This window comes from Pseudochaenichthys georgianus, chromosome 2 (genome assembly GCF_902827115.2).
Source record: "Pseudochaenichthys georgianus chromosome 2, fPseGeo1.2, whole genome shotgun sequence".
NCBI lineage: Eukaryota > Metazoa > Chordata > Actinopteri > Perciformes > Channichthyidae > Pseudochaenichthys > Pseudochaenichthys georgianus.
Genome location: NC_047504.1, coordinates 10,633,533 through 10,657,523, shown reverse-complemented (window position 1 = coordinate 10,657,523; position 23,991 = coordinate 10,633,533). Strand labels below are relative to the sequence as shown.

Genomic DNA, 23,991 nt, shown 5'->3' with positions numbered 1-23,991 from the left:
CTAACAAATTAAATCTATTATTATTAAATTGCTGGTTAAACAAATGTTATTGTCTGTTAAATAAAGGTGTTGGAGCAACAAGTACAATACTTCCCTTTGAAATGGAGTGAAGGATACGTCTAAAGTTGCATTTATGGAAATACTTAAGTACAGCATCATTGAACTAAAGTCCAGTACTTGTCTGAGTACATTTACTTAGTTACTTTCTACCACTGCTAATACACATTCACAACAGCACAGCACTACTATTATTTTTGCAAGTCCTGATGTGGTCATTTCCCGCGCTTTAGTAATTCATTATGAACTCAGCAGGAACGACGCATTCACTTTTTCTGTGTGGATTCCAGCCAATAGGAACTCAGAACCAGCGAGAGCCAACAGGCTGCGTTCGACCCAGGCGTCTGGTCCAATCAGTGACGAGTAGACTTCGTAAAGGCAGCCAATGCGACGTTAGGAGCATTGTGTGACCGAAGCAGAAAGCAAGGCTCTGCCGGTGCTCATTTCGCCGCTTCTCCACCCGGCTTGTCTTTTTTTGGGATCTATACTGCAATGGCGGAACAGCAGCAGCAGCAGCAGTTCTACCTCTTGCTGGGCAACCTGATGAGCCCTGACAACAACGTCAGGAAGCAATCAGAGGTAAGAGAACCACAATACACTGGGTTGATTTCACAAGTTCGGTCAGTTGGTGAAATCGTGTTAGCAGCAGCTAAGCTACCGAAACTGGCCGCGCGCGCAAGGCAGCTTTCACGTCACAGGTTCTATAGCCCACGTGCAATGTGAAGCTGAAAGTGAGTTTACTGCTCGGTTTAAATCTAACTACTTCCACCAGGTTGCGTCATACTGATATAGAGACTGTAAGTTGTCAGTGTTTGTGTCACACTGTCGGTTTGATTCAAAGCTAAATTGCCTAAAAATCCCCACATTCTCCAGCTGACATGTGAAGCTAGTCATCTTAGCAAGTGGAGGAACAGGAAGTAGCACGAGAAGCTAAAAGGCTAACTCACTGAAGTGCCGGACATTGAAGCATATTTTTGTACAGGGGCCAACATGTGGTACTACAATTTACGTCACAGGCCTAAAGTACCTTTTCCCCATTAACTTGCAATAGGGTCGGTTTTATTATTGCCAAGTACGTTAACATATACAAAAAATAAACAAGTATGTGAAAAACAAACTACAGAACAATATAAAAAATGTAAGCTTAAGGGAAAACTCTACTGCGCATGCTCTATCGGCCCACATCCGGGTACTTTTGCTCAGGGCAATATGGCTTCATGCGCCACTGAACAACTCATAGAAATGAACGGGGTCCCTCCTTCAACGCTATATTTCTTCATACATCCTTGGTTATATTAGCTAGCAAACTATCGTTGAACAGTGATTAAAGAATTAAAGAAAGGACTTTAGGAAGTAAAAGATAACGTGAATGTCATGTAATAAGTTGAGTGTACTGATTGGCAACATAACAAGCAGTGTTAGCTCATGCAATGGCCTTCAGTTCAAATCAACATTTTAAACGTGATCTCTTTTTGGTTTGATGACACTGGTGAAGCTAGTTATCTCAGTTTCAGTCACGTCATCTGTAAAGGCTGATCCACTCACAGGATTAGCTTATCTAGAGGATTTGTTTGGACTGAGTCTAGCTGGCCTATTCACTTTTTCCCCACCACGATTAGCATCAAAGCATTGTTGCCAGTTTACCTCTTCAGCAACAGACTTTTGCATGAGGTAGTTGAATCTTATCACACTAGCAGTCAGCGTTTTTCTTTACAAAACCACACACTGTCTGTCCCGATACTAAGCTCATTGGAATTCATCCTTTTATGGCAACTCTCCCTTTCTGTCTTGCACACACAATAGGAATTGATCCATGTGTAGAGGACTTTAAAGCCACACGTCCACATTGACAACGCATTTGTAGGTGTCCAGATGCTTACGTAACTCTATTCAAGCCATGATGTATTGTTAAGTCTTAGAGCTGTGAAGTGACCTAAAGTGTCCCCATTGTATTAAAGTTTCAGTTTTACTCTTTTATATCTGGGGAGTTTTAGCTTGAGCTAGTGAAGATGGCACTTTATCAATGTATAAGTAAATCCCTTGAATGATAGTTGATCTAAGGATAATTATAATAGTGAGACAGCAGATTTAGGAATCGGATTGTTATGAGTAATGTTAATGGATTGTTTTAAATGTGTTTGATCAGTAATTAGGTTTCTCTGCCAACATACTGTACTGTTGCCACAAAGCTGCTCCTCCCTGCTCGGCCTTTGTCATGCAAATGTGAATTCTGGGAATCCATTTACAAACTTTAATGGTCACGTAATCAAGTTTTTTAAGAGTTGTTTACCATTGGAACCACATGCAAATGATCTGACATTTCTCTTCAGAGCACACAGTTCCTCTTCATCCCCAGGAAGCATCATGTGTGTTTGCATGTCTTTTGTGGTTTTAATGAAACAACACTGAAGACAAATCAACTGCCTCATGATTCATTTCACAAGGATAGTGTCTGAACTGCAATACGCACATTTTTTTTTCTATTTTGGCTGCAATATATTTCAACATTGTTCATTCCCAAATCTAGATGTAGTTGTGTTAAAAAAGTCAAATATGATTATTCTTTTATCACTGAATATCATTTTTGGCCTGAATGGACTACACTACAAGCTTATTATTTTACAGTCCAAGAACGCCATGAACACAAAGTAAATTAAACAAGCTTTTGAAAAGCCACACCCATGTTTCTTAATTCACAAAGATTGATGCAATTGTCAACCAGCATGTCAGTGTGGAATTACAGGCATGTAAAAAATGCAATTTCTTTGTGACGGCCACAAAGTGAACATGACACTCTCTTGGACTGAGATTAATTTTTCACGGGGCTCGGTGTGCATCTGTAAGGCCCGTCTAACCCTTTCCACTGTCCATTCATGTTCTTCACAGGAGGCTTATGACACCATCGTGGGCCAGACCAAGATCACATTCTTGCTGCAGGCCATCCGAGATGTATCTGCTGCAGAAGAGGTTTGTACATTTATCTCTGACGTATCTGTGGGCCCCCTAACCCACATAGATAATGCCTCCACTTTGAGAAAGGTGCCACATAAACGGCATTTAAAAAATGTAGTCCAGCCATTACACAGGGCCCTCTCCCCGGCCTGACACTAAGGCGCGTTATGAGTCATGGTTTTGGCATTTGGGAAGTTACGTTTACTCTTCAGTACAACAGCTGCTTGGCCCCTTGTGCTTCCTCTGCTTTCCTTTAACTGGAGGCTGATATTTTTAGAGTCTTGTAATGGGAGCCGGCAGAGAGGTACCTTGCCCAAGGAGAGTGACTGCCTTTCTGGGATGTTCCAGGCTTTTTATTTATTTTGCCAATGAACATTGACTGTTAAAGTTCCATTACACTGTTGCCCAGTGGCACTTAATACAATCATGGTGTTCATTTAGTAAAACTGGGATCAAATTAAAATAAAAAAGCCTTATCTGTCTCTCCAAATCAACAGTGATTCATTTGCGGCCATACAGAAAATCACGATGTCATGTTAAAACCAAACATTTGTTGTCCATTCAGGTCAAACAGATGGCGGCGGTGCTGCTGCGGCGTCTGCTGTCCTCGTCCTTTGAGGAGATTTACCCGGGTCTGACCCTGGAGATGCAGACGGTGATCAAGACGGAGCTGCTGACCAGCATCCAGACTGAGATCTCGCCCAACATCCGCAAGAAGGTCTGCGACATCGCAGCCGAGCTCACGCGCAACCTCATAGGTAAAGCTCCCCTAGAGATTCAATCAAACCGCTGTGAAGTTGTGGCACCGTTACGCCAATATTACCACTATTGATCTTGTGATTAAAGTTGTATTCTTTCTTGCAGATGACGATGGGAACAACCAGTGGCCAGAGGTGCTCAAGTTTCTGTTTGACTCTGTGAACTCCGACAGCGTTAACCTGCGAGAATCTGCCCTGCACATATTCTGGTGAGGCCCTCTTCGCTTGATGCCAAACAGTTTTTCTCAGGGCCATATTGTTGCAACTTGAAGTCAACTGCTTGCATGTTTAGTGGCTGACCGGTGTGCTTGTTGTCGTCTTTAGGAACTTCCCAGGAATCTTCGGCAACCAGCAGCAGCATTACATGGAGGTCATCAAGCGAATGCTTGTTCAGTGCATGCAGGACCAGGATAACCCACATGTAAGATCTCATAAAAGGGGATTTTTGGGGCTGGTCATTTCCTGGTTTATATGACTGTATATATTTCTCTATCTTTTTCCCGTTATCCCTCAGATTCGCACCCTGGCGGCTCGGGCTGCATCGGCCTTTGTTCTGTCAAATGAAGGCAACACGGCCCTGCTGAAGCACTTCTCTGACCTGCTGCCAGGCATCCTGCAGGTAACATTCAGTTCCTAGTGTCTATATCCTGAGGCGCTTTGTGCGGCTTCTTTGGCTCAGTGACCTCCATTAGTTACGGCTGCTATCTGAGTTTCAGGACCAGTACAGGCCGGTGCGAGTTTCTTAATGAGCCTCTTGAGGCATTAAGGCAATGTTACAGTAGTCTCATACATTAGCTAATGCTTACTTTACGAACAAGCTGCTTTGTACTTGCAGCTTGATTGCCTTAGATGACAGTTTGCTAACAGAACCTCTTACTAATTGTTTCAATGCATACAGCTTATCCTCTTGCAACAGTGTTTAGTGCTTCTCCTGTGACTCGTGTTGGTAGGTGGAGGTTAAGCTTGTGGTGTAATAGCAGCATGACTCTGAAGATATGAATGCATTTGCAAAACTAACTATCTTCTGTCTTTTTACAACCAGGCAGTGAACGAGTCATGCTACCAGTCAGATGACTCGGTGCTCAAGTCCTTAGTGGAAATTGCTGACACCGCACCCAAATACCTGAGACCCAACCTGGAGGCCACTCTGCAGCTCTGTCTGAAGGTGATTTTGGACGGTTTTGTGTGGAAACATCTCGGAAATGTGTTAAATGTACGTTAGACACGTCAGTCTCTTTGTGACTAACATGTTGCCATGACTCCTCAGCTGTGTGCAGACTCCAACCTGACCAACATGCAGAGGCAGCTGGCCCTGGAGGTCATCGTCACTTTATCTGAGACGGCAGCAGCCATGCTGAGGAAACACACGGCCATCGTGGCTCTGAGTGGTGAGGATTTGTTCACCATCAACCAACCAAAGCCGTTTCCCCTCATATATTCTGGCCATTTTTAGACTGCCGTTATATTTGTTCCGTGTCTTCAGTGCCCCAGATGCTGGCTATGATGGTGGACCTCGAGGATGATGAGGAGTGGTCCATGGCTGATGAGCTGGAGGACGATGACTTTGACAGGTGAGGCTGTCTTCATTACCACAAAGACGTACAAAAAGTATATTTTAAAAAGAACAAAATGCTTAGGCTTTGAAAATGTGTTAATGTAGGATTTGTTTCTTCCCCCCACCAGTAACGCTGTGGCTGGGGAGAGCGCTCTGGACAGAATCGCCTGTGGTCTGGGAGGAAAGATCATCCTGCCCATGATCAAACAGCACATCATGACGATGCTGCAGAACCGTAAGTGAAATCTGAGGATGACTGAATCACATCTAACAGTCACACTTTCTAATCTCAATGAATGAGATCAACTCGCTGTGTTGTCTCCAGCTGACTGGAAGTATCGCCACGCGGGGCTGATGGCGCTGTCGGCCATCGGGGAGGGCTGCCACCAGCAGATGGAGGCCATCCTCCAGGAGATCGTCAGCTTTGTCCTGATCTTCTGCTCCGATCCTGTAAGAAACGACTTAAAATCATTTCATATGAAAATACAGCACTCGGAATATTATTTGGGCGGAAATAATAAGCTTCTTATTCCTTTTCCTTCAGCACCCAAGGGTACGCTATGCTGCCTGCAATGCAATTGGACAAATGGCCACAGACTTTGCCCCGACCTTCCAAAAGAAGTTCCACGACAAGGTAACGAATGCACGCAATGTGATGCAGTCGATTAGAGAGTAAAAGGTAAAGTTTCTAGTGTATATTTAAAAAGACTGACCCTTCGCTTCCAGGTGATCTCCGCTCTGCTTCAGACCATGGAGGACCAGAGTAACCCTCGGGTTCAGGCTCACGCTGCGGCCGCCCTCATCAACTTCACAGAAGACTGTCCCAAATCCCTGCTGATCCCGTATCTGGACAGCTTGGTGCAGCACCTTCACGTCATCATGGTTGCCAAGCTGCAAGAGGTACACATCTGCACTTTATTTAGATTAATTGGGAGGATTATAGCCACCGTTGGTGAACTTAAATGATTTTGTTCCACTCCCAGTTGATCCAGAAGGGCACCAAACTGGTCCTGGAGCAGGTGGTGACATCCATCGCCTCGGTGGCCGACACCGCGGAGGAGAAGTTTGTGCCGTACTACGACCTGTTCATGCCCTCACTCAAACACATCGTGGAGAACGCCGTGCAGAAGGAGCTCCGGCTGCTGCGAGGAAAGACCATCGAGTGCATCAGCCTCATCGGGCTGGCCGTCGGCAAGGAGAAGGTACGTCTGCACAGGTGGGGAAAACTTTTGATTAAATGATGGCTGGCGGGCGGCCATATTCACATCTGTCCTTCTCGCTCTGTTCTGGTATTAGTTCATGCCAGATGCGTCAGCAGTCATGCAGCTGCTCCTCAAAACCCAGACAGACTTCAACGACCTGGAGGACGACGATCCTCAGGTGGGTACACTTGAACAGGACTGTGAACCATCCGTTTTCTGGATATTGCCTTTTTGTAATGATTTGTGGCGTTTTCAGATCTCATACATGATCTCAGCTTGGGCCAGGATGTGTAAGATCCTGGGGAAGGAGTTTCAACAGTATCTGCCTGTAGTGATGGGCCCCCTGATGAAGACTGCATCCATCAAGCCTGAAGTGGCCCTACTGGACAGTAAGTAACAGCAGATGTATACTGGCCGTACAATGCAGAATGAAAGATGCCATATTTAAACGTGTTTCTCCGTCTCTAGCCCAGGACATGGAGAGCATATCAGAGGACGACGGCTGGGAGTTTGTGAACCTGGGAGACCAGCAGAGTTTCGGCATCAAGACGGCCGGCCTGGAGGAGAAGGCCACCGCCTGCCAGATGCTGGTGAGCAGTCCACTCTGATGCAGCAGCAAAACACTGAGATGCACAAATGTATTTCTAAGAGACTCTGTTGTTTTCCAGGTGTGTTATGCCAAAGAGCTGAAGGAGGGCTTTGTGGAGTACACGGAGCAGGTGGTGAAGCTGATGGTCCCTCTACTCAAGTTCTACTTCCATGATGATATCCTTTTATCACAGACTTTGACGTCTTTGATCTGTTATTGTCAGTATTTGTATTGTTATGAGGCTTTATGGTGGCGTTTCCTTAACGTACTCACGTGTGCGGGTGGCAGCAGCCGAGTCCATGCCCCTGCTGCTGGAGTGTGCGAGGGTCCGAGGGCCGGAGTACCTCACCCAGATGTGGCACTTCATGTGCGACGCTCTCATCAAGTCCATCGGCACGGAGCCAGACTCGGACGTCCTGTCGGAAATCATGCACTCGTTCGCCAAGGTAACGCCGTCTTCCTGAAATGTCTCATCACAGCATTTCCATTTCAATGGGATTTCTGAAGCAGATGATGGAAGTGTTTTCTCTACAGTGCATTGAGCTGATGGGAGACGGCTGTCTGAACAACGAGCATTTTGAAGAGCTGGGCGGCATCTTAAAGGGAAAACTGGAGGAGCATTTCAAGAACCAGGAGCTCCGACATAGTGAGGCTTTTTTCTTTTAACGGCACAACATAGAATTTTTCTTCTAACAAGTTTTCCATCATAGTTTGTTTTATGCATAATACTCACAGAATGATTCTTTGTTCTTCACAGCAAAGAGACAGGATGAAGACTATGATGAGCAGGTGGAGGAATCGCTACAAGACGAGGTAATTATTTAAATGGATTACAGTCAAATAGTTTGTCCAATAAATACAATCATAAACAATTTTTGTAAATGTTCAACGTGATTCTTCTTGTTCTACAGGATGAGAACGATGTGTACATCCTGACCAAAGTGTCGGACATCCTGCACTCAGTGTTCAGTAGTTACAAAGAGAAAGTGCTTCCTTGGTTTGAGCAGCTTCTGCAGCTCATCGTCCAGCTCATAGTAAGTCCAGTAAAACAAGTGTTAAGGGCCAAAGGGCCAGTAGATGGTGTCGGTCTGATGGATTATGAGTCTAACTCTTATCTGAACTTGTCTTCAGTGTCCCAGCAGGCCATGGGCGGACAGACAGTGGGGTCTGTGCATCTTTGACGACGTGGTGGAGCACTGCAGCCCCGCCTCCTTCAAATATGCCGAGGTTTTCCTGCAGCCGATGTTGCAGTCGCTGTGTGACACGAGTCCTGAAGTTCGGCAGGCGGCCGCTTATGGTGTCGGCGTCATGGCTCAGTACGGAGGAGAGCTCTACCGCCCGTTCTGTACAGGTATTGCTGAGCGCTGGTCTTTAGTTGTTATGTCGGTAGCTTGGTGCTCTTTAGTTTTAACTCACTGCCTCTCTGTTTCGTTGCCCCAGAGGCCATCCCGCTGATGGTCAGAGTCATCCAGTCAGCTGACTCCCGCGTCAAGGAGAACGTCAACGCCACGGAAAACTGCATCTCCGCCGTAGGAAAGGTCATGAGGTTTAGACCAGAGTGCGTTAACGTCAACGAGATTCTTCCCCATTGGCTCAACTGGCTCCCGCTCCTCGAGGACAAAGAGGAGGCCGTGCACACGTTCGACTTCCTGTGTGACCTCATTGAAAGGTATGGCGCTTGTGTGGGGAAAAAAGGACATCTGAAATTATTTAGTAAACCATTCGTTGTACAAACACATTAATTTTTTTTCCCCGCAGCAACAATCCCATTGTCCTCGGACCAGATAACGCCAACCTTCCCAGGGTTTTCCTCATCATCGCAGATGGAGTTGCAAATGAATCGGTGAAGACTGAAGACGCATGCAGCAAGCGAATGGCTGATGTCATCCGTCAAGTACAGGTAAATAGTAGATTTAAAAACAAAAGATTGACATGCATTGTGAGATTTTCCCAGATTGATTTGGCTTCATCTTGTCCCTCAGGGGTCGGGAGGTTTATGGACGCAGTGTGTATCGACACTGAACGAGACGCAGCAGAAAGCCATTCAGGAACTACTGAATACTGCCTGAAGCCCAGGTCACCTCCCCGCTCTTTAATTAAAAAAAGCCCATGAAGAAAAGTTGAGCTCCTGGACCTCTTCCATACACTTCTTCCTCCTGCTCTGATCTGTAGTGTGTATGGACGCCAGCTTCAAACCCCCCCTTCCCCTTAATCACCATCCTAACTATCGTATAACTCAACCAACATTCAGCCAAATGGGGGAGCAGGTTGGATATTTATGACAATGGAGGACATTGGCCATCCACCTCAAAGACTTTCACCCTGTACCCAAGGAAGTGGGAACCAGAGTAAAGTGTCCCCGTGTAATATCCGGACGTTTTGTTTCCAACCATGCCCTGATGTTTGACTCGTCTCGTCGTGCCCAGAGGGACTCGTTCTCCACGTCGCCCAAAACAAACTCATTGGACAGTCAGGGGGCCAATGTGGGGGGAAATGGGGGCAGGACATTACTGTGGACTGAGCAATTGAATGCACACTTTGGGCGATCACTGCCTGTCTCCTGTGAAATTTACTTTTTTTTTTTGTATTTTTATTTCTTCTCAGTGTCACATTGGGAGGAAACGGCTTCTTGTCTGCCACAGCTTGGAGGGATTCTAAAAAATAGATTAATAAAAAAAAAAGTAATGGCATGTTAAGTGGCTAGAAAACATAGTTGGAAAAATTACATCATCGTTGTCTTGGAGAGTTGATTTAAAAGCAGCTTCCCTCCATTAGCCTTCCAGATAGCTGTTCAGTCTGAAGATGAAATGTTTTGCTTCACGGTTCCCAGCCCTTTAGGTAGCAGTGTATAAGTAAGGGGCTCTCAGAAAATCAGAGCAATAAATCTGTTGTTGGTCACAGCCTCATGGCACGTGACAAGATGGAGGAACATGAATTGTAGAGTATTTGTAAAATGCGTGTTACATACTCTTAACTTTATGGTTTTGACCCTTTGCAGCCCTGCAGGTATGTGATGGAATTCTGGAAACTACCAACAATAAAATTCCACTCGAATTCTGACAAGTTTTCATTTGATTTATTTATTAAAGGAATAGTTGAAAAATATGTATTGTCTTGCCCAGAGTTGGATTAAAAGACTCGTAGTTATTCAACAAGTGTGCACTGCATATTGGCTAGTTTGATAAAGTATTCCAACACAAGCAGGCTATGCTTACAGTTATTTCATTAGAAAACACCACAGACAATTCCCAATGGGTGTTATTTCTATTAACACCAGATATTGGACATTATATTGTTACAGGCATAAATTAAAACGGCAACTTTTGCGGCAAGTCAGCCCACTTTTAAGCACGAGTTGTTTAGTTAACAGAGGTGTAAGAAGAATTCAAATAATTTACTTGATTTTAAGTAAAAGTAGCATTCCTACAGTATAAAAATACTTGGCTACAAGTGAAAGTCCTGCATTCAAAATGGTACTATCATAATATACTTTAAGCCGGTATAGGTAAAACTACTCAATATGCAGGATAGCCCCTTTGAACACCATTATAGTATTGAACTATTCATTTGCATTATTGTGTTCATTTCAACTATGGTTGCATTTGGTAAAAGTGGGGTTCATTTGAGATGTACTTTATGCTGTGCTACTAAATAGCTATGTATTGATGTATGCATTTTTAAACAAATTCAGCATTAAAGCTGTCTGACGGAAGAAGTAAAAAGTACAATATTTGCTTACAAAATGTAGTGGAGAGTAAAAGCAAGTAGCATAGCAAAAATACTTCAGTCAAGAACTTGTTGTACAGTACGCGAGTAAATGTACTTAGTTACTTTACCCCAGTTAGTTATTAGCTTCGGATCTAACCACGCCCCCTTTATCAGCAGGTCAAAACGAGTTGTAGCATTTATTTATCGATAATAGACTGTACACAAAAACATGAACTACTTAATACTCACTTTACTTGCTCTTTCTCCATGGTACCGTGGGCAGGAGGTTAATTAATTGCAGCGGTTGGTGGCTAATTGGCAGCTTGGTACAAATTCGTGGTATAACTTTCCGTCACTCGCGCTTTTTCCTCCTTTAACAATGGGTAGTGTTGAACAAACACCCTGCGTAACAAGTTATAACTTTAATTACATTAAAAAAAGTACTTGTGCAAACCTTTTTGTCTGGACTATTTTCTTGTGGGGCGCAGTGATACCTGTAGTCTCGAATGGTTGCCTAGCAATGACCAGACTCTCGGCCGGAAGTGACGGACCTTTTCCTGTTTCCATTTATACATTATTTGATTTTTTTTCATCAAGCTAATCTTAGTAATTTGTTTTTTTACCTTTCTATATAGAATCATTTCAAGCATAACTTTCCCCCTATAACTTTTTAAGAGAAATTCAACCTATCAAAAGAGGGCGTCAAGTCACGAGTACTACTAGCCAATCAGTGCACAGTAGGGCGTGACTAGGCGGAATAGTATTGCGCAACAATGCTTTCTAATCGCTAATGGACTTAAGATAATTGTCCAATAGTTGCTTTTAATTGCATGCACATAATGATATGGTCCCAAGGTATTTGACAGACATCACAAAGCAGCCATGCTTTTTATTAGGACATCTATACCAACAGCAAAAAAGGTTTAAATTAAAGCTTTCAACCTAATTCAGTTATGGATGGTGACCACAGCCTCTTCTGTAGAGAGATGGAAAAGTGTTTACCTATTTTCTTACAAAAACTTGAATATACATGTTGTACGGCCTATACTGGCAATAGAGTGAAGTTATGACAAGTTGCTTTAGCATGGAAACATTTTGTGGGTACATAAAGGATAGCAGGTAGTTCTCTAAATTCAATTTGGGGCAGTTTTAATCTCCAGACCAGCTGGAACACCTGGCTAAATGAATGACAGGCTTCTCACATTTCTAAATGACATCCTAATATCCTCCACAAGTGCAATGTATTTGCTAAGACCAGCTCAAGATTTCACTTTTGAAGAAAACTCTTCCACACAGAGTATCGGTTTGATTTCTAGAGCCACTGATCGCTCCCTTCGGAGGCTAGTAGTGTTCAGGAGGGAGGGTGAATGAATCGTGTGCAGGCAGTCTGTCCTTGAATTGCATGGCTGTCTAAGTGACAGAATTGATGTTAAATCCCGATTAAAACACTGATGATTTGAGCAGATTTGTTCCACATAGAACACAAAGATTGTTAGTTTAAATTAACACTACCAGATCAGAGATAGGTGTATTTCAGTGTCAGTTGAGATAATACAATATTTACAGTGATCTGTACAAGTGACGTGAAAGTGCCTGACAGGAAGGTAAGAGAGGAAGATGTCAGAAAGGAGGAGCTTCACATTGAAATAGAGATTTAGTCAGATTCCTACAGAGTCTCCAGTCAGTTTCATTTGCCACCATCCCACATGTAGTCTTCCTCCTTTTTCACTCTTTTATTGGAGCATGTCCACAAAAGCGTCAAATTCGTCGATGTTTCTCTCATAGACGGCAAGTTTCTCTGGCAGTGAGTCCTGTAGACAAGAAATGACATGTCCCCGTTATACCATACTTCTTTGTGGTGAGAGGTTTAAAGAAGGAAAACGTTCTCATACGAATAAAACAATAAGAAGTGTGTTACCAGGTCATCGGCCATCGACTGGGCGCTGATGTGAAGAGAGAGGCTGGCCAGTTGCGGAGGATTTTGAAACTCTCTGTAGAAAGTGCCCAGATCCATCGGCAGCAGGTCGTCTTTAGAGAAGGCTGGACGCTACACACAGAAGCAGGCAATCAAACATCTCCGGATTAAATACATAAAAGGTACAGATTAAAGAAATGGTGTAGCATGTCAATTAATGGCTTTAGAGGTGCTGGTAAGTGGCTTTTGTTATTGATTGACAGAGCTAAGACTAGCCGTTTCCCCTGGTTACAGTTTTTGTGCCAAGTTAACCCTTAGATGCCCGAGTGACTGGACCCTACACTCTTCCATAAGTGGGTCAAAAAGGACCCGTTATTCTGAGACACTCACAGTATTCCAGTCCCTTTTCAAAACTCATCTCTTCTTGTCTACTCATAGCCCACCCCCCATCAATCCATGCCGGTTGATCAAGTTTGATAGTCCTACACCCCCCCACCCTAACCTTCCCTTATATTGTCCAGCGATTTTGAGTCCTTGAAAAGCCCTATACAAATATAATGTATTATTATTATGATGATTATACTGACAGGTATCAGATCTTGCTGTGTAAAATAATCTTCCTGAGAGGTGTCACTTGTGATGTCGTCTGTGTGGTCTACAGTGAATGTATTCCTGACAGCAACAGGTGATAAGAATCAAAGGTTCCCATAGGAAATGCATGCGGGTCATTTTTGACCCACTTATGGAAGCAATACAAGAACTACAATTTCTTAAAATGTAAAATTTGAATGGCATGATATCCAAAACATGTTTTTTGAGGAATAGCTGGAATATGAAATAATACTTTTTTTTAATAATTACAAAGATACTTCAAGAAAACCACCTCAGCGGGTCAAAAAAGAGCCACTTATGCATCTAAGGGTTAAGCTAATCGGCTGCTATTTGTGGCTTCCTTTTAGTTTTAAAGGAGAAAATGTCTTAATAATCACGACACTCTTAAGTCTTTAAACCTGTCAGGCAGCACTTCAGACTAAATGTTCAAGTTTAGCATGTATTACCACTTTTGTAATGCAACATATTGTGCTAATGTATTGTTCTTTAAGCCTGGAGAGTACGTACAAAGTCGACCATGACGAAGTCGTCCTGCTGCCCCGATCCCTCCGAGCCCTGAGAGTGGAGGCTGGCCTGCAGAGGGGAGGGGCAGGAGGGCGAGTCCGGGGGCTGCACCTGCACACACACACAGAAAGTCCTTACTGGAGAAAACTTAAAACACCTTGATTTGGCTGTATCTGCGAAACATTTTGTTCATATGGTATCATAATATCCATTCAAACACAAATCAAATACTGCCTGATATAAAGACACATTTGGGACATCATCTTTGTTTTGATAGTTACCATGGGATCATTCTCCTCCGAGTCCAGGCCTCGAGGAGCAAATGCAGCAAATGGCAGGTCCAGACTGGCTGCTGTTAACTATACACACACACACACACACACACACACACACACACACACACACACACACACACACACACACACACACACACACACACACACACACACACACACACACACACACACACACACACACACACACACACACACACACACACACACACACACACACACACACACACACACACACACACACACACACACCTTAATTACGTGTACTCCTACATTTTCATCACTAGGACAGTTACCCTCTTGAGCACGGTGGAGTGCGTTACAAAATATCTATGTTTTTAAATCAGAGTTATCAGTTTGGGATTTACCTGTGTGTTGGGTTTATTGACAAAGGCTCCAATTTTCCTGGTGAAGGCGTTGAGCGACTCCACGGGGTCGGAGGGGGAGACGCTCCTCCGCCCTTCATCCCTCCTTCTTTCTCCACTGTGTGTCAGGCCATCGTCATCACCACTTTGAAGAGAGATGTTACCGTTTAGACATTTCAGAGTTAAGGAGATCGATGTGGCGCACATTGAGTCCCTCTTCTTTCCCACCGGTCACAATGTCTCTTGCTAAAAAGCCAATACTCAACATATGGCTCTATATAGCAACAGATCACATCTAGTTATTTCCTTAAAGGAATGGTATGCTCATGACACTCATTTTTTAAAAATTATCATCCGATAAAACAGACCAGTCTCTGCCAGTCTCTCTTTTTTTTTTTTTATCCGATGACATTATCAGTGATTTTAAACTGATTATATACCGAAATAACATCAACACTGTGGGCGCCGCCATTTCCCGGACGTGACGTAAACCATGCGTTTGGTTTTCGAAGACACGTTGATCTCCATGTTATTTACTGTAGTTTCTCTCTTCAAATATGCCTCACTGTATCGCAAAATATTGCCATAATTCGGATAGGAACAATCCACGGAATGCTCGGTTCCATCTGTTGCCAAAAGGTAAGCATAAGAAGTACATTCGGAGGCAGTGGCTAGCGAAATGTGGCCGGCCCGAACCGAGAGATTTACAGGCTCATGTATGCAGCGAACATTTCACATTTCCGGACGACTACTCTGAGAGTATGATCAAACATAACATGGGATTTAAAGAACAACCATTACTCAATGGAGATGCAGTACCATCGGTCTTTCTGGTGTCATCACCGACCAGGACACCAGTTCGGCCAGTAGAGAAATCGCCCTCTGCAAGTGTGAAGCGACGGAGGAGCAGAAGTAGTGCTCGGAGTAAGAATAAGGTATGTTATAGCGCATTTCCATTGCAGCGGCTAGCCCCGTTTTAACGTCCTTTAGCGTCCAGGCCAGGACAGTTTTTGGTGGCCTTTCCATATAGCGTAGTACCGGCTACCGGTGTGTCTTTCCCCCCAGTTTTTTCCGGCCCCATAAAATCGTGATTCTATGGCCAGGGACAACGAAGCTGAGTATGCTAAACTAGAGAGGGAATCGCTAGCAAGGGTGGTACTACATGCATACATATAGTATCTTATATCATCTTCCCATTATACACACATGCATTTCCAAACATCTGGACTACCTATGTTGCAAATGTATTATCTTTTCAATTTACACACGGCATCTATTGCACGTCTGTCCGTCCTGGGAGAGGGATCCCTCCTCTGTTGCTCTCCCTGAGGTTTCTACCATGTTCCCTTTAAACTGTGGGTTTTCTTCGGAAGTCTTTCCTTGTACGATGTGAGGGTCTTAGGACAGAGGGTGTCGTATTGTCATACTGATATGTATGGATGAATTCCCCCATCCAATCTCTTCACATTGGTCAAAACTTGTTCCTCTGCTGACGAGTCCGAACTGAAATACTCCACCATATTTCCGTGTGTTGACAAAGTGAACGCATGGATGACGTCACGACCATCACGTGACTACTGAAAATGGCAAACATGGCGGCGGCCAGACGGAATATACAGGTCTTGATAAAAAAGAGCTATAAAATCATTATTTACCGGGGAATATCGCTGATTTCTTCAGGGTATGGTTTAAACATAACGTTTCACTAAATACTGAAGTTTTGATTAATTATCTAATGAGTGGACCATTCCTTTAAGACGGTTACATCGTTGCAGATGCCGAGCTGAAGTTAGGTTAGGTTAGTAAATCAAATATGTTCTTGAATTACCTGCCACCAGGAGTGTTGGCAGCTTGTTCTACAGTGAGATGAGCATCAGCTCCATGAAGAGGTTGAGTAGGAGCCAATACCCCTCCTCCGTGCTCCTTCCCAGCATGCAACGCCTGAAGAGGAAGAACAAAGCAGATTTATAGGGGATTCAATATAAATATGTATTTTAAAACTGAATTTTTCTGATGGGAAATGTAGGCATCCCGAACATATAACACTCGTATAGCTATAAGTATGTATGTGATGCTTCACCTGGCTTGCAGCAGGGGGACACAGCTCAGCAGCTCCAGCTGGAGGGTGATATGAAAACCTGGAAGCATACAGCTACAGAGACAGGAAGAAGAAGAGGGATCATTCATCACAAAACACTGCAGCGTAACATTAGAGACACACTGTTGGATGACGGGGTTTAAAACTGTGGTACATAATAATAAAACATCACAATGAAACAGGAGATAAGTGTTTAAAGTGATGGAGCCTCACACAGTCAAAGCCAATAATGATGCAACACACACATCAAAACACATGACAAAATGTGAGTGATCAGCAGTTTTTCGTGCAGTTTAAAAGGTGCATCACACACTTCCACAGTGGCCGTATAGACTCACAGTGTGAGTGACAAGTCCAGGAGCCAATGGAAGCGGCAGACTGCCCAGGGGGAGGGGCTTAGACAGTTTACAGGGCGAAGGACTCAGTGTACACACACACTGACCAAACGCAGACACACACACAGATAAACATACAATTAAAAAAAGACAGGAACAGGAAAAAGAAAACGGACAAAGAGAGAAAAGAGAAGGTGAAATAAAAAGCAGTTGTGAAAATGGAGAGCAGAAGTCACAGTGTAAAGAAAGAGATGTTAACGAGGATTAAAGGAGTGAGTCGTGTTACCTGTGAGGGAGGGGAGGTGGAGAAGGAGGTGGTGCAGACCTCCTGGGAATCCTGAACTCCTACATATCCTCCGTCCTCATCATCTAGAGCTCTGAACACACACATTATAATATAGATGATTTCAGTTCTTCACATCCTACTGGGGGCAGACAAGTAAAACACAGATGCAATTGTTTCTTTATTCTGTGGATGCAAAAGACGTTTTGTAGCTACCTGTAGTTGCAGGGATGTCCCATGTTTGCATTACGGTGGCTGATGCCAGGTGGATCCACAAAGTGATCCACGATGATGCCCACGATGGGAGCAGACTTCTCAAACTGTCTGCAGAAAACCACAGTTCAACCGTTTACGAGAGGTGCGAGTCGTGAAGCACTAAAGCTAAAATGTAACCATCTCTTTATCCACTCAGAAAACAGATATGTTTCTTATTAATAAGCTCATCATCATTTTCTTGACAAGAAGACTGTTTGTTTCTCACGCTGAGTGTTAATTACCTGTTGGACATGAATGCCAGGTTGGTGCGGTAAGCACATGACAGCGTAACCGTGCCAACAGGTGTGCCAACTACACCGACACGCACCGTCTGAAAACCTTAAAAACAAACAACAAACCTCAGTAAAGAAACATGAATTTAAATATAGGTTATAGTAAATGATGCATTGAGAAGGAAAGTAATATCTAAATGCTATTCTACTGATGTTAACTTCTATGCGTTTGTGGTTTTTAATTTATCCTCAAGATAGAACAACTGTTACATCGCCCAGGGATTAATTAAGTGTTTAAGATTGTGATGTTTTATTGTATGTTTTATTGTATGTTTTATTGTATGTTTTCACTTTTAAGAATAATAAACATGTCTAATTAATATTTAATCCTCTCCCTGAGCAGTTTTCAGCCCCAGAAGGCAAAACAAGACATAACACAAATACATTTTCTATAAGGTATAACACACAAGTATATGTGTGTAAAACCTTCCTTTTGTTTACGGTCAAATAAGTCGACCTTGAGCTACGAGTGTTGTTTTCTGTGATTTACGACATGTCCGTCAAGAAGCAGAGTTTAAGGTTACCTTCTCCTAATCCACTCAGCTGGACTTCCCCGAAGTAAATCCTAGAAATAAGAGAGGCAGAGACAGATGGTGTCACATGTCAAACATCAACTCAACGTAACAAGAGACCAAACAAAGCTGCTGCAGTTTACCAGCTGCTAGAGAGTCCTCTCACCTGTATAATATCACATAGTCGTGTCCCTGCTTTCTGGACAGTTTGTAGGCGGGTGTTACTCTGGTGATGGCCAGCAGAGACTTCAGAAGGACAGACAGACGGTTGTAGACTGTGTACGACACCTTGATGTCCTTATCACACCTGCAGCAGAAACAATGACTCATTCAAATGCAGCAGTGTGGCGGCATTTCAAATAGATGTCAGCTTAGTAATACGATGGAGTCATCAGTGTGTCTAACAGTCTTTGGGAATCTGGTTTGGAGCAGCTTCATTGATTTCAAGCAGTAACAAAGTGTAACAGCAGTTTTTAAGACTACAAAATGTCACTAGCAGAGAGAAAGTAAGCCATTTATAACTTAACGCATCTGACACACGCTCTGATTGAATTTTCTCCATTGTTCCTTTGATCACAAAGCAGGCTTCATTTGGCAGAAAAGCATCAGTGTTGCTCATGATGAAAGGATCATTACATCACAGCACAGAGGTGTATTACCTCAGACACTGAACTGCTCATCAAAGCGATTCATGTGCATAATATCCAACACACAGAGACTCTGCAGCACTTTATATATGGTTGCTTATACTTAAAAACATGCTAAATGTACTCACTTCTCATTCATCTCCAGACACCATGTCTCCAACTCCATTGAGTCCCCCTGAGTGAGTAAGACAGAAAGATTTGTAAATGTAAATAAGGAGCAAGATAAGTGTGTTTACTATTCCAAAAGTATGAGGAATGTCAAACCTCTGACGTCTTCAGGGAGATCTCGACGCACATGGAGCGCCCGATGCCTGGGAGTTGTCCAGCCAGCGCCTTTTTAGCTTCATGAGTCACCTCTGGGATGTCTTTGATGGCCAAATTAAACTAGAAGAAGTAATAATAACAACAAAAATGACTTAAATGTACACTATAGACGAAGATCAACCATCCAAGCCAGATACATTTATGAGAAAATCTACACTAAACTGTACATCCGATCAACAATTTCAATGGTGAATGGTCAAATATTTTACCCAATCAGAGCCAGTAGGCGATGAGGACGAGCGAGTGCATATCTTCTCTCCAAGCCGCGCTTGGACAATCACCTGGACAGTCTACAAAGAGGACATGAGAAAACCATTACTAGTCAGTAGGAAATACAGATATATCAGTAACAACAAGTATCTCAAAACCTGCGCAAATAAAACTGTCTCCAAGTAAAGAGTGTGGGAATCAAAGCTTCTGCTAACAGAATGAGCCACGGGCGTTTAGACATCTACAATCAAAGAGGCTGCATTCCTTTCCTATGTCGGAAACAACAACATCATACAGGCGTGTTACCTTTAAGGCAAAGAACTTAATGAACTTGTCCAAGTCTTTTTTATCCTGGGGACTCAGGCCACTCTCCATGTTGTCACGACCCTGGGATCAATCGAGAAAACATGATCTATTCTACTGTATAGCACCGTGCTACACAGTAAAGCAATCATACTAGTACACAACACAGCATGTCAAATATACAATTAATACATTTGTGAGCAAAGACAAATGTTGCCACTTACTGCAGGCATAATTATAATGAATTGTAATTGTCAAATACAAATAATTGCCAAGAAAAGTGAATTCATGTCTTGTAAAATGTGTTAATACATGAATCGTCAGTTAATATAAAGATTTGGATCAAAACAAGCCTTTTTTTCAACCAATCAATTGAACAATTAGTAACTGAAAGCAATGCATAATACCTAATATATAATATAATTCTGCTTGGAGTAGTTTTAAAATAAAATACTGTTTATCACAATTATTTTAACCCTATGTAAGCATCTGTTTCAGTACAAGTTAGCAAGTAAGGCCTCCTCGTTGACATTAAATTATCCGGATAGTATTTGTAGGTCATGTTAAACAAAAAAAAATATACTGACAACCAGCTTTTTACAGTGCAAAACAGCACGTTATGTTCTTCTTTTTTCGTGTAAAACACAAAGTAACTGATATTTACTAACCGTTGACGTTGCAGCTAATGCTAAGCTAGCTAGCTGAATAACACGCACTTAAAATGTATCACAAAACAGCACAACTTACATTAGCTTTTCCCCTGGGAACGTAGCTTCAATAAAATACAACTTAATTCAATATAAATGACATAAAACGCTGTGTTTTATGAACATTTAAAAGTCTATTTCAGAGGTAAACAACGACGGAGCTACTTCTCTGTTTATCTTCTCCATGTCGACGTGTTTGTATGGCACATCGTTCACTGCGGCACTTTCGTTGATTTGAAAAAAGTATTTAAAATGTTAAATACACAATTCGTTTTGTTTGCCTTTTTATTCATAGTGTGTTTTGATAGTATTATTATATTGTTCTAGTTCTTGGTAACCAAAAAAACTCAGCCTTTCAATAATGATAATCGACAGTGCATCTTCTTGTGTCGAATGTGCGCCTGTGCGTCAAATAATAGGTGTTCCTGTGGCTTGTTTTGGTTGACAAAAGCTGCATAACTTCTTCAAATGTAAGAGCCTTTTTCTTTACCATGTAACATAAATGCAAAATGCTTTAACTTCCATTCAAATATATCCAGCTGTGTGTGTAAATAGCCATGCATGTATTCAGAGAAACGCAATACTGAACGTAGGAAAGCTCAAATGCTAGTGTGGTAGCTACATAGTTAGCATGTAGTATTCAGATATACAGTAATAACAAACAAACAAACAAACAAGGAGCTTTAAAACTCGAGGACAGATTTGTTCAATGCCGGAAAGTTAGCCATTTTGTTGAATTGGCAGTGTGATAAGATACAAATAAATGAAACTGCAATAATCTTCAAATTGCATTATTAGAAATCCGGTTTATTGCTAGGTAGGTTTTCATATACAAGAACATTGCAGTGGTGTATTGGTGCATAAACAAAAAACACAAGGATAATACAAAAAAATACATACTATTTAGAAATGTGTACAATGTGTGGATACAGCATCAACAACAATTCATACAAGCATATCTTGTTCTGTGCATGTTAACTCTATTGAAATGTACAACTATACCTTGATTGATAAATGTAGTATTGCCCACAGCATGGCGATCCCTATAGCCATCTTGGACTGTGACCTGCTGTTACACGGTCGAGGACACAAGACCCTGGACCGCTTTGACCTGGACTCTGTGCCAGACAACTTGCTCCTCACACAGTTTGGCTTCCCCAGAGAGTTTATACTGTATCTGGTGGAAATACTCCGGGAGGTAAGTAGATGATGAGCCTGAATTTCAATTATCTCATCCAATTAATTATACGTTTTAATGTGTGTGGATGTTAGGCTCTGTGCAGACGTACTCAGCGGTCCAGAGCCATCAGTCCTGAGGTCCAGGTGCTGGCTGCTTTGGGCTTCTACACATCCGGATCCTTCCAGACATCGATGGGAGATACAATAGGGATCAGCCAGGCGTCAATGTCGAGATGTGTGTCCAACGTGACCAGAGCCCTGGTGGAGAAAGCTCCAACGTTCATCACATTAAACAGGTGTGGAACCATGACGATGAGTTACATATCACTGGGATTATCAACATGCAGCCTATTGAAAACACAGACAAAAGACAAAGTGCATTTTAAGAAAGAGTTGTTTCCCCACACAGAGACCCCTCCAGCACAGAGCAGTCCTTCCAGGAGTTTCAGAGGGTGGCAGGATTCCCAGGAGTCCTAGGGGTGCTGGACTGTGTTCAGGTGTACTATAATATACTGCATTAACACTTTAAAACTCTTTATACAAAGTGTACAGCCTAAACTGATCACCTCTTCCCCTCCAGGTCACCATCAAAGCTCCTAACAGCGAAGACTCGTCCTACGTGAACAAGAAGGGGTTTCACTCGGTGGGCTGCCAGCTGGTTTGTGATGCCAGAGGATTGTTACTCAGTGCCGAAACACACTGGCCGGGAGGACTCAGAGACACAGAGGTTCTAGAAAGATCTGCTCTCCAGAAACACCTGCAGGACGCTGAGGAGGGCTGGCTGCTGGGTGAGACTCGGATTGCGCTCTTCTTTGCACTCTGCACAGTCTGAAAAAAGGTCCAGGACTAATGTTTTTTTCTGATTTCTGCTTCCTAGGCGACCGTCGTTACCCTCTGAGGAAGTGGTTGATGACCCCGATGGACTGCCCAGAATCCCCAGAAGAGTTACAGTATAATCTGGCCCACACGGCCACTCATGAGATCGTGGACAGAACCTTCAGAGCCATCCAGACCAGATTCAGATGTTTGGACGGCTCCAAAGGATACCTACAGGTACGCAGGTCTCCAGATTTATTTCAGACCAGGGTTGTGTACTTTTTTGATTTCATGTGGGCTTGTCTCTTTATTCAAAATCTTAGCAAACTTATTTTATCTTGTCTTTCGTCTGCACCGTCCCCTTTGAATTACTTTTGTCTATCTTTTTGTGTGCATTTATTAATTGAGATCTGACCCCATGAACCTCTCCCTGTCAAAGCAATATTTGAGGTATACATGCTTTTGTGACTGAATGGTATTCTTTCTTTTGCATCTTGTCTAAAAAACCTGCAGTATTCTCCGGAGAGGAGTTCGTCCATCCTGCTGGCCTGCTGTGTTCTCCACAACGCCTCGCTGCAGTCGGGGTTAGACGCCTGGACTCTGGAGCGGACCGACCCTCTGGAGCAGCCCGAGTCTCTCGAGCAGAGACCTGAAGATCGAGACAGCCTGGCAGAGGAGCTCCGGAAAGACCTCATCCTCAAACACTTCAGCTAAACTCAAAACAGATCAGGACTGGGACCAGAGCGAATCATCGTGTTCACGAACGACACATTTCAAGCAAGAAAGGCCACAGACACAGTGTTGCTGATGCAGGTTTTTTATATGTTGCTGGTTTCTACTCTACTGACTACACTAAGATAACATAGAAGTATATGGAGGAACATGCAGGACGCTATACAACAAACTGAGACAACATGGTACCCGAACACATTTGAAATAACTGGAAGTGCTTCATTATTCTCTCAGAATGTGGAATAATGAAACACTTCCTGGTGATTAACAACTATTAAAACTGTGTGCAGCTGCTGTGTTATCAACATTTCTTTACAGGTGGAAAAAGTCACCCTCCCTTTATGTTTTATTCCCTCCCCGCTTTACATTTTGATTCCCCAAATATCCAATTTTCTCACGTGATTCCACAAGTTTCAATCTTGGACGATGTCACAATACAAAAAAACAAGGCCCTTAACAAGGTTATTTACAACAACTGCACATTAGGTGGTCAGTATTTATGTACACTGGTGCATTAAGACGGTATTGGATGACAATGACAGGATGTTTGTGCAACGGGCTGCAGTCACATGATGTTTTTGTGTACACACACACAAAATGAAATACAAACATGATGATAAGAAACATTTGTAGTGTTTTGGAGATAAAAAATAGGAGTTCTGAGCATTACATCATTGTAATAATGAATTAAAGGAAGTGGATGGGGGCAGTGTAAAGCTTTTAGTTTTTGAAGGAGTACCATTAAATGTTTTGTTTTTTCTTTCATTGTCAGAAAAAGTGATTTTTG

General features: G+C 42.9%; 4 protein-coding genes across 5 annotated transcripts in view; 2 read left to right on the top strand and 2 right to left on the bottom strand.

Annotated features, from left to right (window-relative positions):
• The window catches only part of LOC117460246 (semaphorin-5B-like), a 48,326-nt gene extending 36,718 nt beyond the window's left edge, over positions 1 to 11,608 (bottom strand). Inside the window, exons 1-2 of the mRNA XM_034101538.1 lie at positions 11,276 to 11,608; positions 11,071 to 11,192 (exon numbers count right to left, since the gene is read on the bottom strand). The gene's annotated coding sequence lies outside the window, so the exon portion shown is untranslated. The remainder of the gene's footprint in view (positions 1 to 11,070; positions 11,193 to 11,275) is intronic.
• kpnb3 (karyopherin (importin) beta 3) lies at positions 449 to 10,218 on the top strand. The gene is made up of 26 exons (XM_034101525.2): positions 449 to 636; positions 2,944 to 3,024; positions 3,575 to 3,767; positions 3,874 to 3,976; positions 4,092 to 4,188; positions 4,282 to 4,386; positions 4,810 to 4,932; positions 5,035 to 5,155; positions 5,251 to 5,338; positions 5,451 to 5,557; positions 5,648 to 5,772; positions 5,867 to 5,956; positions 6,049 to 6,222; positions 6,306 to 6,524; positions 6,619 to 6,702; positions 6,781 to 6,913; positions 6,993 to 7,114; positions 7,193 to 7,289; positions 7,387 to 7,559; positions 7,648 to 7,759; positions 7,871 to 7,926; positions 8,025 to 8,147; positions 8,245 to 8,464; positions 8,554 to 8,782; positions 8,872 to 9,013; positions 9,096 to 10,218. The coding sequence occupies exons 1-26, from the start codon at positions 550 to 552 to the stop codon at positions 9,180 to 9,182; spliced, it is 3,291 nt and encodes a 1,096-aa protein (XP_033957416.1). The 5' UTR covers positions 449 to 549; the 3' UTR covers positions 9,183 to 10,218.
• An 87-nt stretch (positions 11,609 to 11,695) lies between the features above and the next one.
• Positions 11,696 to 20,673, bottom strand: atg13 (ATG13 autophagy related 13 homolog (S. cerevisiae)). Of its 2 annotated transcripts, XM_034101559.1 has the most exons (18): positions 20,518 to 20,673; positions 19,774 to 19,854; positions 19,467 to 19,547; positions 19,198 to 19,317; positions 19,062 to 19,108; positions 18,453 to 18,593; positions 18,299 to 18,339; positions 17,724 to 17,820; positions 17,443 to 17,550; positions 17,230 to 17,320; positions 16,947 to 17,045; positions 16,591 to 16,662; positions 16,339 to 16,451; positions 14,514 to 14,655; positions 14,134 to 14,211; positions 13,856 to 13,963; positions 12,740 to 12,868; positions 11,696 to 12,632 (listed from the first exon to the last, which is right to left on the bottom strand). In XM_034101559.1, the coding sequence occupies exons 2-18, from the start codon at positions 19,840 to 19,842 to the stop codon at positions 12,555 to 12,557; spliced, it is 1,614 nt and encodes a 537-aa protein (XP_033957450.1). In that variant the 5' UTR covers positions 19,843 to 19,854; positions 20,518 to 20,673; the 3' UTR covers positions 11,696 to 12,554. The 2 variants fall into 2 exon arrangements, with proteins under 2 accessions (XP_033957450.1, XP_033957458.1); XM_034101567.1 differs by lacking the exon at positions 16,947 to 17,045.
• Positions 20,674 to 20,872: 199 nt separating this feature from the next.
• Positions 20,873 to 23,964, top strand: harbi1 (harbinger transposase derived 1). The gene is made up of 7 exons (XM_034096709.1): positions 20,873 to 20,947; positions 21,510 to 21,675; positions 21,750 to 21,952; positions 22,066 to 22,153; positions 22,237 to 22,444; positions 22,534 to 22,709; positions 22,986 to 23,964. The coding sequence occupies exons 2-7, from the start codon at positions 21,511 to 21,513 to the stop codon at positions 23,184 to 23,186; spliced, it is 1,041 nt and encodes a 346-aa protein (XP_033952600.1). The 5' UTR covers positions 20,873 to 20,947; position 21,510; the 3' UTR covers positions 23,187 to 23,964.
• The last annotated feature ends 27 nt before the right edge of the window (positions 23,965 to 23,991 follow it).

Bases quoted from the DNA above. Each gene is read 5' to 3' on its own strand.
- atg13 (XM_034101559.1), bottom strand. From the start codon at position 19,842: ATGGAGAGTGGCCTGAGTCCCCAGGATAAAAAAGACTTGGACAAGTTC. The intron at 19,109-19,197 runs GTTTGACATTCC...TTACTCACTCAG, and splicing joins TCTCCCTGAAGACGTCAGAG to GGGGACTCAATGGAGTTGGA. The intron at 18,594-19,061 runs GTGAGTACATTT...TTTCTGCTGCAG, and splicing joins TGTCTGGAGATGAATGAGAA to GTGTGATAAGGACATCAAGG.
- kpnb3 (XM_034101525.2), top strand. From the start codon at position 550: ATGGCGGAACAGCAGCAGCAGCAGCAGTTCTACCTCTTGCTGGGCAAC. The intron at 4,933-5,034 runs GTGATTTTGGAC...ATGACTCCTCAG, and splicing joins CTCTGCAGCTCTGTCTGAAG to CTGTGTGCAGACTCCAACCT. The intron at 8,148-8,244 runs GTAAGTCCAGTA...ACTTGTCTTCAG, and splicing joins AGCTCATCGTCCAGCTCATA to TGTCCCAGCAGGCCATGGGC.
- harbi1 (XM_034096709.1), top strand. From the start codon at position 21,511: ATGGCGATCCCTATAGCCATCTTGGACTGTGACCTGCTGTTACACGGT. The intron at 21,676-21,749 runs GTAAGTAGATGA...TGTGGATGTTAG, and splicing joins TGGTGGAAATACTCCGGGAG to GCTCTGTGCAGACGTACTCA. The intron at 22,710-22,985 runs GTACGCAGGTCT...AAAAACCTGCAG, and splicing joins GCTCCAAAGGATACCTACAG to TATTCTCCGGAGAGGAGTTC.